Source organism: Pristis pectinata, chromosome 39 (genome assembly GCF_009764475.1).
Source record: "Pristis pectinata isolate sPriPec2 chromosome 39, sPriPec2.1.pri, whole genome shotgun sequence".
Lineage (NCBI taxonomy): Eukaryota > Metazoa > Chordata > Chondrichthyes > Rhinopristiformes > Pristidae > Pristis > Pristis pectinata.
Genome location: NC_067442.1, coordinates 4,520,136 through 4,532,575, shown reverse-complemented (window position 1 = coordinate 4,532,575; position 12,440 = coordinate 4,520,136). Strand labels below are relative to the sequence as shown.

The window sequence follows — 12,440 nt, the reverse complement described above, 5'->3', positions numbered from 1 at the left end:
TAGACTCCCTGACCCTGGGGGGAAAAGGCTGTGACCGTCCACTTTATCTACACCCCTGGTGGTTTTATAAACCTCCATAAGGTCACCCCTCAGCCTCCTTCGCTCCAGGGAAAACAGTCCCGGCCTGTCCAGCCTCTCCTTATAACTCGAGCCCTCCAGTCCCGGGAAAGTCCCCGTGAATCTTTCCTGCCCCCTCTCCTGCTCAGTGACATCCTTCCTATAGCTGGGCGACCAGAACTGCACACGGTGCTCCAAGTGCGGTCTCACTGACGCCTTGTACGGCTGTAACGGGACGTCCCGACTCCTGTACTCAGTGCCCTGACCAGTGAAGGCCAGCGCGCCGAACCACTGGGGTCTGTTCCAAGTCACAAAGGATTCTTTGGGATAGGAATTTTGATCAGTTGGAAAGGCAGGGACTAATTCCAAAGTCGAGTTTACTGTCAGACACGCAAGTCCGTGTGTGCACGGGTGCAATGAAAAACTTACTTGCAGCAGCATCACAGGCACAGAGCATCAGAGGCACAACATTCACAAGAAAAACATAAATTAAACATAAATTAAACATAATTTTTACAAGAAAGAACAATTAGAACAAAAACAAAGTCCACTGCAGTGCAGAGTGGTCCCAGTGTTGCTGTACTGAGGCAGTGATTAGGGTTGTGCCGGTCGGTTCAAGAACCGAATGGTTGAAGGGAAGTCGCTGTTCCTGAACCTGGTGGTGTGGGGACTTCAGGCTTCTGTACCTCCTGCCTGATGGGAGCTGTGAGAAGACGGCACGGCCCGGACAGTGGGGGGGATCTTTGACGACAGACGTTGCCTTCTTGAGGCAGCACCTCCTGTAGATACCACTGACGGTGGGGGAGGGATGTGCCCGTGATGTATTGGGGCTGAGTCCACCACTCTCTGCGGTTTCTTACGTTCCTGCGCGTTCGAATCGCCATAATGCAGCCAGTCAGGATACTGATTACAGTCAGGCTGTTAAGACAATCGATGGGTGACTCTGATAATGTAGCGACAGTGACCTGGGTTCAATTCCGGCCGCTGTCTGTAAGGAGTTTATACGTTCTCCCCGTGTCTGCGTGGGTTTCCTCCGGGTGCTCCGGTTTCCTCCCACATTCCATCGATGTACGGGTTAGGAAGTTGCGGGCGTGCTATGTTGGCGCCAGAAGCGTGGCGACACTTGCGGGCTGCCCCCAGAATACCCGACGCGAAAAGACGCATTTCACTGTGTGTTTCGATGTACGTGTGACTAATAAAGAAACCTTATATACAGTGAGTTTGGCGAGGCTTTTGACAACGTCCTACACGGTAGGCTGGTCCAGAAGATTACGCCAAATAGGAATCCAAGATGCATTGGCTAATCAGATCCAAAACTGACTTGGTCGGAGAAGGAAGAGGTGGGAGGTAGAAGTTGTTTTACTGTCTAGAAGTTTGTAATCAGGGGAGCCCGCCAGCATCGGTGCTGGGACCCTTGTTGCTGGTGATATACAGAATATAAATGACTTTGGGAGGATAAACCAGGGTAAGACTTACACAGTGGATGGTCGGGCACTGAGGTGTGGGCTAGAACAAAGGGACCTGGGAATCCAGATCCATAATTCCCTGAAAGTGGCGTCACAGGTCAATATAGTCGTAAAGAGAGCTTTTGGCACATTGGCCTTCATTAATCAGGGCATTGAGTACAGGAATTGGTATTGGAATTGGTTTATTATTGTCACTTGTACCAAGGTACAGTGAAAAACTTGTCTTGCATACCGATCGTACAGGTCAATTCATTACACATTGGGTTAGTACAGAGTCCATTGAGGTAGTACAGGTAAAAACAATAACCGTACAGAGTAAAGCGTCACAACTACAGAGAAAGTGCAGTGCAATAAGGTGCAAGGTCACAACAAGGTAGATCGTGAGGTCAGAGTCCATCTCATTGTATAAGGGAACCGTTCAATAGTCTTATCACAGTGGGGTAGAAGCTGCCCTTGAGCCTGGTGGTACGTGCCCTCAGGCTCCTGTATCTTCTACCCGATGGGAGAGGAGAGAAGAGAGAATGTCCCGGATGGGTGGGGTCTTTGATTATGCCGGCTGCTTCACTGAGACAGCGAGAGGTCCAAGGAGGGGAGGCTGGTTTCCATGACGCACTGGGCTGTGTCCACAACTCTCTGCAGTTTCTTGCAGTCCTGGGCAGAGCAGTTGCCGTACCAAGCTGTGATACATCCAGATAGGATGCTTTCTATGGTGCAGCGGTAAAAGTTGGTGAGAGTCAAAGGGGACAAACCAAATTTCTTTAGCCTCCTGAGGAAGTAGAAGCACTGGTGAGCTTTCTTGGCCGTGGCGTCTACGTGATTTGACCAGGACAGGCTGTTGGTGATGTTCACTCCCAGGAACTTGAAGCTCTCAACCCTCTTGACCTCAGCACCATTGATGTAGACAGTTGCATGTACACCACCCCCTTTCCTGAAGTCAATGACCAGCTCTTTGTTTTGTTGACATTGAGGGAAAGGTTGTTGTCATGACACCATGTCACTAAGCTCTCTGTCTCCTTCCTGCACTCCAACTCATCATTGTTGGGATGTTATGTTGAAGTTGTACAAGACATTGGTGAGGCCAGATTTGGAGCATTGTGTGCCGTTCTGGTCACCTACCTACAGGAAAGATATCAATAAGCTTGAAAGGGCGCAGAGAAAATTTACACGGATGTTGCCGGGACTTGAGGACCTGAGTTATCGGGAAAGGTTGAAGAGGTTCGGACTTTATCCCCTGGAGCGCAGGAGAATGAGGGGAGATCTGACAGAGGCTGACAAAATTATGAGCGCATGCAGGCTTCTTCTCCTCAGGTTGGGTGAGACTAGAGGTTGAGGGTGAAAGGTGAAATATTTAAGGGGAATCTGAGGGGGATCTTCTTCACTCGGAGGGAGGTGCGAGTGTGGGACGAGCTGCCTGGGGAAGTGGTGGACGCGGGGTCAATTGTAACATTGGTTTGGATAGGTACATGGATGGGAGGGGTTTGGAGGGATATGGTCCGGGTGCGGGTAGGCAGAAGATCAGGCTGGAAGGGACTGGATGGGCAGAAGGGCCTGTTTCTGCGCTGTAGTGCCCTGTGATGTGGATGAGGCGCGGACGGTCTGATCTGCAGGTCGGTAGACGAGGCTAGGAATTGGCGGGCAGCGGAGAAAGTTGTCCAAGGATGGAGAGGGACAGATCCGCTCGGACGCTGGGCAGAGCAGTGGCAGGTGGGGTTTAATCCGGACGAGGGTGAGGTAGTCAAAATTCCCCCTTCTCCCCTCCTCCTCCCCTCCCCATCGGGCAGAAGATACAAAAGCCCAAAAGCATGTACCACCAGGCTCAAGGACAGCTTCCATCTCACTGTTGTAAGGTTGAATTGAATTGGAATTGGTTTATTATTGTCACTTGTACAGTGAAAAACTTGTCTTGCACACCGTCTGTACAGATCGATTCATTACACAGTGCATCGAGGTAAAACAGTAACAGAATGCCGAATGAAGTGTCACAGTTACAGAGAAAGTGCAGTGCAGGCAGACAATAAGGTGCAAGGGCCACGACGAGGTAGATCATGAGGTCAAGAGTCCATCTTATCGTACTAGGGGACCGTTCAATAGTCTTATAACAGAGCTGTCATTCATGTGTCTATCTACAAGTCTCTTAAATGTCCCTAATATATCTGCCCCCACAAATGTCCCTAATGTATCTGCCCACAACCTCTGCCGGCAGTGCGTTCCACACACCCACCACTCTCTGTGTAAAAAACTTACCCCTGACATCCCCCTTATACCTTCCTCCAATCACCTTAAAATTATGCCCCCTCGTGTTAGCCATTGTCGCCCTGGGAAAAAGTCTCTGACTGTCCACTCGATCTATGCCTCTTATCATCCTGTACACCTCTATCAAGTCGCCTCTCACCCTCCTTCTCTCCAAAGGGAAAAGCCCCAGCTCACTCAACCTCTCCTCATAAGACATGCTCTCCAATCCAGGCAGCGTCCTGGAAAATCTTTGCACCTTCTCTTCACCGGCATTCACTGGGATGTTGCCTGGAACGGGCTGTGGTCGTCAGGAGAGGATGAATCGGCTGGGTTTATTCCCACTGGGACATCGGAGGCTGAGGTGTGAGCTTATAAGATAAGATAGGATCTCTTTATTAGTCACACGTATTTTGAAACACACAGTGAGATGCATCTTTTGCGTAGAGTGTTCTGGGGGGCAGCCCGCAAGTGTCGCCGCGCTTCCGGCGCCAACATAGCACGCCCACAACTTCCTAACCCGTGTGTCTTTGGAATGTGGGAGGAAACCGGAGCACCCGGAGGAAACCCACGCAGTCACGGGGAGAACGTACAAACTCCTTACAGGCAGCGACGGGAATCGAACCCGGGTCGCTGACGCTGTAATAGCGTCACGCTGACCGCTACACTACCGTGAACATGGAGATTTATAAAATCTTGAGGGGCATCGATAGGGTGAATGTGCACAGTATTTTTCCCCAGGGTTGGGGAATCAAGAACTAGAGGGCACAGGTTTAAGTTGAGAGGGGGAGAGATCTAAAAGGGGCAACTTTTTCACCCAGAGGGTGGTGGGTGTGTGGAACGAGCTGCCAGAGGAAGTGGGTGGGGCAGGTACATTAACAACGTTTAAAAGACACTCGGACAGGTCCATGGATGGGAAAGGTTCAGAGGGATACGGGCCAAATGCAGGCAAATGGGACTGGCTGGGATGGGAATCTTGGCCGTCAGGGACCAGTTGGGCCGAAGGGCCTGTTTTCCGTCCTGTAGGACTCTGTGGTCCACACGGTTACAACACCGCATCGTATCAGGTAAGACAGTTAAGGAAGGTTGGGATGCTTTGGGTCGAGACGTCGGGGGTTTGGGGATTGCCTCACGAGGGAGCTGGGCCCGGTCGGAGATCAGGTAAGAGGAGATAAGGGCCCTTCAGCCTGTCGGGTCCGCACTAGCCTGTCCCACTTGACGCGTCCGACCCCCCCGAGGTTGACACCCGCCTCCACCCCTCCCTCCTCGGCGCCAGGCTCCCTGGGATCAACCCTCCGCCCCATGCCGGGTTCCTGAGCGAGCTTCCCGTTCTCCCCACAGCGAGTCTCCGGTGGACTGCAGCGTGGTCCGCAGGGGCAAGATGGTGAGCGGCGCGGACGGCGGGCAGGTGGTCTATAGCGCCGGCTACGGTGGGGAGCAGCGGGACAGTCCCCCGGCCAGCAGCAACACCGAGAAGAGGGTCATTGTTCCCGCAGGTGAGGTGGGGGGGCACACTCACCGACACACTCACTGATACACTCACCGATACACTCACCGACACACTCACTGATGTGCTCACACTCACTGACACACTCACTGGCACACTTACTGACACACTCACTGATGTGCTCACACTCACTGACACACTCACCGACACACTCACTGACACACTCACTGATGTGCTCACACTCACTGACACACTCACCAACGAACTCACACTCACTGACACACTCACCGACACACCCACCAACACACTCACACTCACTGACACACTCAATGACACACTCACAGTCATGACACACACTGACACACTCACACCTGCCAACAAACTCACACTCACTGACACACTCAGTAATGCACTCACACTCACCAACACACTCACACACATGACACACACTCATGACACACACTCACAATCACTGACACACACTCGCACTCACTAACACACTCAGTGATGCACACTGTCACACTTACACTCACTGACACACTCACACAAAGTAACATACTGACACACCCAGTGACACACACTGACACACTCACTGACACACCCGGTGATGCACACTGATTCACTCACACACACTGACACCAACAGTGATGGGCACTGACACACTCACACTCACTGACACTCAGTGATGGACACTGACACACTCACACCCACTGACACAGTGACGGGCACTGACACGCTCACACACTGACACACTCAGTAATGCACACTGACACACTCACACTCACTGACACAGTGATGGACACTGACACACTCACACCCACTGGCACTCACCTAGTGACACACTGATACACTCAGTAACACTCACTGACATACTCAGCAATGCACACTGACACACACACTCGCTGACACACTCACAGTAACACTGACATTCGGTAACACTCTGACACACACACTGACACACACACACACAGCAACACACATTGACACTCACACTCACTGACATGGTCACACATGGTGACACACTGACATGCTCACTCATTAACACACACAGACATACACACAATATTTACACAGTGATACACCCTCTGACACACATACCCACATACACACAGTGTCCCGAAGACTCACACACAGAAACACAAACCCTCAGTGACGCACACTTGGTGACACACATACTGACGCAGACACATACTCACAGACACACTGACACACACCCATTCACACACACACACACACACACACACACACACACACACAGTTGTCTGGGAGTGTTTCCCTGGTGGAGTTCCACTGCCCTCTGCTGGTGTGTGGTGGATTCTCTCTGCAGGGGCCACCCGTGGCCCGAGCAAACTGTGTGAGATCAACCACTGACACTGACCCACTCAATGTATCCACTGCTGCCCACCCCATACTCACACACACACACACACACACACACACACGGACACGGACACACACAAATATTGTACAGAAACACATCAATGCACACAGAGATATGAACACACTAACACTGTACAGACACACTCTCATACACACAGACTCACAAGTATACACTGATAAACACACTAATAAACACAGTCAGTCTCCACACACACACACACACACATACACACACACACACACACACACCTCAGAACAAACACGGTGGGAGGAGCGAGAGAGAGGGAGAGAGAGAGAGACACACACACACACACACAGAGTCACAAACACAGTCACACACTCAGACACACCCTCACACATGGAGTGGGAGGTGCCGAGGTCAGGGAATTGACCAGTGTGTGTGTGTGTGTGTCCCCCACCAGACCCCGGGGTGTGGAGCCAGGACCACGTCCGTCAGTGGCTGGAGTGGGCAGTCAAGGAGTACAGTCTGTCGGACGTGGACGGCAGCGTCTTCCAGAATATCGACGGCCGGGAGCTGTGCAAGATGACCAAGGACGACCTGATGAGGCTCACCACTGAGTACAACGCCGACATCCTCCTCTCCCACCTCAGTTACCTCCGTGCAAGTGAGTCTGCCCTCCGAGGGCTCCGATCCGGCTATTCCGGTCCAGGGTTTCCAGTCCATGGAATCTGGTCCAAGGATTCCAGTTCAGGGTTTCCAGTCCCGAGAATCCAGTCCCGAGAATCCAGTCCAGGGAATACAGTCCAAGTATTCCAGGTCAGGGTTTCCAGTCCAGGGAATCCAGTCCAGGGTTTCCAGTCCAAGGAATCCAGTCCAAGCACTCCTGTCCAGGAGCTCCAGTCTTGGGAATCCGGTCCGGGGTTTCCAGTCCAGGGGGGGTCAAGGCTAGGGAATCCGGTCCAAGGAGTCCAGTCCAGGGTTTCCAGTCCATGGAATCTGGTCCAAGGATTCCAGTTCAGGGTTTCCAGTCCCGAGAATCCAGTCCCGAGAATCCAGTCCAGGGAATCCAGTCCAAGTATTCCAGGTCAGGGTTTCCAGTCCAAGGAATCCAGTCCAAGCACTCCCGTCCAGGAGCTCCAGTCTTGGGAATCCGGTCCAGGGTTTCCAGTCCAGGGGGGGTCAAGGCTAGGGAATCCGGTCCAGGGAGTCCAGTCCAGGGAATCCATTCCGTGTACTCCAGTCCAGGGTTTGCTGTCCAGGGAATGCAGGTCAAGCAGTCCAGTCCAGGGAATCCGGTCCAGGGAGTTCAGGCTCTGGTTACCCTGGTCCAGGGTACTGAAGCCAAGAGTCCAGATGATGACAAAATGTAGACAGGGTGGGGCTGTGGGTGGGTGTGAGCGGGGTCGGTGTGTGGGTGGGTGTGAGCGGGGTCGGTGTGCGGGTGGGTGTGAGCGGGGTCAGTGTGCGGGTGAGTATGAGCGGGGTCGGTGTGTCGGTGGGTGTGAGCGGGGTCAGTGTGTCGGTGGGTGTGAGCGGGGTCAGTGTGTCGGTGAGTGTGAGCGGGCTCGGTGTGCGGGTGAGTGTGAGTGGGTGAGTGTGATCGGCGTCGGTGTGTCGGTGAGTGTGAGCAGGAACAGTGTGTCGGTGAGTGTGAGCGGGGTCGGTGTGTGGGTGAGTGTGAGCGGGGTCAGTGTCGGTGAGTGTGCGCGGGGTCAGTGTGTCGGTGAGTGTGAGTGGGCTCGGTGTGCGGGTGAGTGTGAGCGGGTGAGTGTGAGCGGCGTCGGTGTGTGGGTGAGTGTGAGCAGGAACGGTGTGTCGGTGAGTGTGAGCGGGGTCGGTGTGTGGGTGAGTGTGAGCGGGGTCAGTGTCGGTGAGTGTGCGTGGGGTCAGTGTGTCGGTGAGTGTGAGCGGGTGTGATTTGCACACTTATACACACATCACTATCGGTTCACAGACAGTCCTACCTTCACCTATCCGAATGCCAGCTCACACCCACAGCAAACCAACCGACCTCCTGTCAAAACAGGTGTGTGACCGGGGACAGGAGGGGGAGGAGGGGAGGGGGTGTGGGTGGGGGCAGAGGGGCGAGGAGGGGAGGGACTGGGGAGGAGGGGAGTGGGGAGGAGGGGAGGTGTAAGAGGTGAAGGGTTGTAGGTGAGGGTGAATGTGAGGAGGTGGGGAGGGAGGGAGAGAGGGGGAGGCGGGGAGGGGACCGGCGTGAGGGTAGAGGTGAGGAGGAAGGGGGCGAGGTGGTGGGGAGGGTGTGAAGAGCAGGGAGGAGGAAGGGGGTTGGGGAGGAGGGAAGGAGGGCGGCGAGGGTGGGGGGAGGAGGCGGGGAAGGGTGGGGAGGGGTGAGGAGGAGGGACGAGGGTTGAAAGGGGGAGGGGAGGGGGGAGGAAGGAGGGGGAGAGGGTGTGAGGGAGGGAGGGACAAGCGACACGGTGAGGGAGACGGGGAGGGAGGGCGTGTAGGGTGAGGGTGGAGGAGGGGCCCTGGGATGGACCACGGAAATCGTTCCTCCTCGACCGCCCCCTCACCTCTCCCTCCCTCCCTCCCTCCCTCCACAGAAGCCGTGTACGAGGAGCCTCGCAGAACAAGTTGGGTCGGGTGTACAAACACCATGACGAAAGGTGAGGCGGCTTATAGCTCCCCGTGACCCCCTCCGGCCACTACACCCCTCCCCGTCTCTGTGACCCCACCTCCGGCCCCTACACCCCTCCCTGTCTGTGATCCCCCTCCCTCCCCTACACCCCTCCCCGTCTCTTGTGACCCCCTCTGGCCCCCACACCCCTCCTGCACTGGGTTCGGGGTGACTCTGAGTTCTGTTGTACCCGCAGGTTCCCCACCACAGCCCCCAACCCCTGGCAGACCCACCGAGCAGCCACGTTTACACCCAGGTAGGTACCCGCTGTCACCTCTCAGTGTTGCGCTGTGGGTGTGTGAGCACGGTTAACGGATCTCTGCCCTGGTCTCTCACCGACAGATCCCTTCCCGGTCCTGACAACGGCAACCGGTCGCATTACGGGTACAGGTGGGTGTTCCAGTGGGAGGCGTCGGAGATCTGGCACACTCACAGCTCGCTCACACTCACACACACACTCACAGCTCGCTCACACTCACACACACACTCCTGTTCACACTCACACACACACAAACACAGGCACACATGCGACCTTACAAGTGCACTCTCTCCCTCCTCCTCCCTCTCCCCCTCTCCCTCCCTCCCTCTCCCTCCCTCCCAGCCAATCCCACCCACACTACCCGCTGACGGACCTGCACCCACCCCACACCCTGTCACTGACTCCAGACCTCTGCAGGTTACGACGTGTCCGTTCCGTGATTTAATCTCCCTGAACCCCTCGGTCTGAGCCGGGACTCAGGAATCTGGGAACGTTCAGTGGGCTGTGGGCAGAGTCGGTGACGGGGGGAGGGCGTCCGTGGGCTGTGGGGAGAGTCGGTGACGGGGGAGGGCGTCCGTGGGCTGTGGGGAGAGTCGGTGACGGGGGAGGGCGTCCGTGGGCTGTGGGGGGAGTCGGTGACGGGAGAGAGCGTCCGTGGGCTGTGGGGAGAGTCGGTGATGGGGGAGGGCGTCCGTGGGCTGTGGGGAGAGTCGGTGACGGGGGAGGGCGTCCGTGGGCTGTGGGGAGAGTCGGAGACGGGTGGAGGGCGTCCGTGGGCTGTGGGGAGCGTCGGTGATGGGGGAGGGCGTCCGTGGGCTGTGGGGAGAGTCGGAGACGGGGGGAGGGCGTCCGTGGGCTGTGGGGAGCGTCGGTGATGGGGGAGGGCGTCCGTGGGCTGTGGGGGGAGTCGGTGATGGGGGAGAGCGTCCGTGGGCTGTGGGGAGAGTCGGAGATGGGGGGAGGGCGTCCGTGGGCTGTGGGGAGAGTCGGTGACAGGGGAGGGCGTCCGTGGGCTGTGGGGGGAGTCGGTGATGGGGGAGAGCGTCCGTGGGCTGTGGGGACAGTTGGTGACAGGGGAGGGCGTCCGTGGGCTGTGGGGAGCGTCGGTGACGGGGGAGGGCGTCCGTGGGCTGTGGGGAGAGTCGGTGACGGGGGAGGGCGTCCATGTAAGCTCCTCCCTGCCCCTGTCCTTCTCACCAACCCCCTGCTCTCTCCCCCACCCCACCTCCCCTCCCCTGCAGGGAGCGGACAAATCCAGCTGTGGCAGTTCCTGCTGGAACTCCTGTCAGACGGCTCCAACTCTGCCTTCATCACCTGGGAGGGCGCCAACGGCGAGTTCAAGATGACCGACCCGGACGAGGTGGCCCGGCGCTGGGGAGAGCGCAAGAGCAAGCCTAACATGAACTACGACAAGCTCAGCCGCGCCCTGCGCTACTACTACGACAAGAACATCATGACCAAGGTCCACGGGAAGCGTTACGCCTACAAGTTCGACTTCCAGGGCATCGCCCAGGCTCACCAGCCCCACCCGCCAGAATCTCCCATCTACAAGTACTCGACGGAACTGCCTTACGCCCCGGCCTACCACGCACACCAGCAGAAGATGAATTTCGTGGGGCCGCCGTCCCACCCGTCTCCCATGCCTGTCTCCTCCGCAGCCTTCTTCGCCCCCGGCAATGCCTACTGGAGCTCAGCGTCCACCACCATGTACCCGGCGCCCAGCGTCCCCCGGCTCCCGGCTCCGTCTCACGTGCCTTCCCACCTGGGCACGTTCTACTGACGGAAGATCAGAAGGTCAACAGGACTCGGCTGTTGGTGGACTCTGCCTCCGGGACACATCTCTCCCCATGGCAAAAGCTTTCTCCCTGTCCCCTCCTTCCTCCGACCCTTAATCCCCAGCACCCGTCGAGGCATCTTCCTTGCTAATGTACTGCAGGATGGATCGACCCAGCAGATCCACACCTCCCTGTAAAATGTGGTATATTTTCTTTTGCTTCGGACATTTACAATGCTATCGATATCTTACAGACAATTAGTGACAACGTTTCTCGTAGACAATCCTGCCACTTGTCGTAACTAGTGGTTTGAGATATATATAAACATATATGTGTATAATTGTGGCTATGAAGGATACATTGTTCTTGAAGGACAGTTGACAACTGAGTTCGCAGCTCACTTTGGATCCCACTGTGCCGGAAACCCGAGTCGCGCTGGCTTCTCGGTGGTCTGCACGCATCCGGCTCAGGGTCGTCTGGTGGAGCACCCCTTCCCCACGTCCCGCCACACCCGAGCCCAGCTGCACGAGTTGGCAATGGGGGAGGGCGTCCTTTCTCGATGGGCGCGGTTGGGGGTCGGCAGGGGCGGTGATGGGGTGGGGAGTGGGTTCAGTGAGTTCGTGATGGGGGAGGGTGGGTGGGGGAGAGAGTCCATTGGTCATCGACTCAATGGCATCATGAGAGGGGAATGTGGCCATTGGCTGTCGACTCAATGCAGTTATGATAGGGGAGAGAACCCATTGGTCGTGGGCTCGATGACATCATGACAAAGGTATGTGTCCATTGGTCATTGACTTGATGGCTTTGTGAGAGGAAAGTGTGTCCATTGGCTATCGATTCACTGAGGTCATGACAGGGGGGGTGCGTCTATTAGTCGTGGACCCAATGACATCATGAGAGGGGAGTGTGGCCATTGGTTTATTGGTTCAATGAGGTCATGATAGAAGGGAGTGTCAATTGGTCATGGACTCGATGATATCATGACGGAGGGGAGCACCTATTGGTTGTGGATTTAATGAGATTATAGGGGAGAGAGCCCATTGGCCATGGAAGATGACATCATGACAAGGGAACGTGTCCATTGGTCATTGCCTCCATGGCATCGTGAGTCCAGTGACTATCGATTCAATGAGGTCATGATAGGGGGGATTGTCTATTGGTCATGGGCCCAATGACATCATGAGAGGGGAGAGTGGCCATTGGCTATTGATTCAATGACGTCAT

The 12,440-nt window shown here is 55.8% G+C and overlaps 1 protein-coding gene across 3 annotated transcripts in view; it reads left to right on the top strand.

The window, feature by feature from the left end:
- LOC127587239 (transcriptional regulator Erg-like) overlaps positions 1-11,831 on the top strand; it is a 64,939-nt gene extending 53,108 nt beyond the window's left edge. The window contains exons 3-9 of one of the 3 annotated variants that reach the window (XM_052045505.1): positions 5,094-5,248; positions 7,002-7,205; positions 8,496-8,567; positions 9,109-9,171; positions 9,379-9,438; positions 9,525-9,572; positions 10,683-11,831. In XM_052045505.1, coding sequence (XP_051901465.1) covers positions 5,094-5,248; positions 7,002-7,205; positions 8,496-8,567; positions 9,109-9,171; positions 9,379-9,438; positions 9,525-9,572; positions 10,683-11,221 — 1,141 coding nt within the window. In that variant the 3' untranslated portion in view covers positions 11,222-11,831. The remainder of the gene's footprint in view (positions 1-5,093; positions 5,249-7,001; positions 7,206-8,495; positions 8,568-9,108; positions 9,172-9,378; positions 9,439-9,524; positions 9,573-10,682) is intronic. The other 2 variants (XM_052045506.1, XM_052045507.1) reach the window with 2 other exon arrangements.
- Positions 11,832-12,440: the final 609 nt, after the last annotated feature.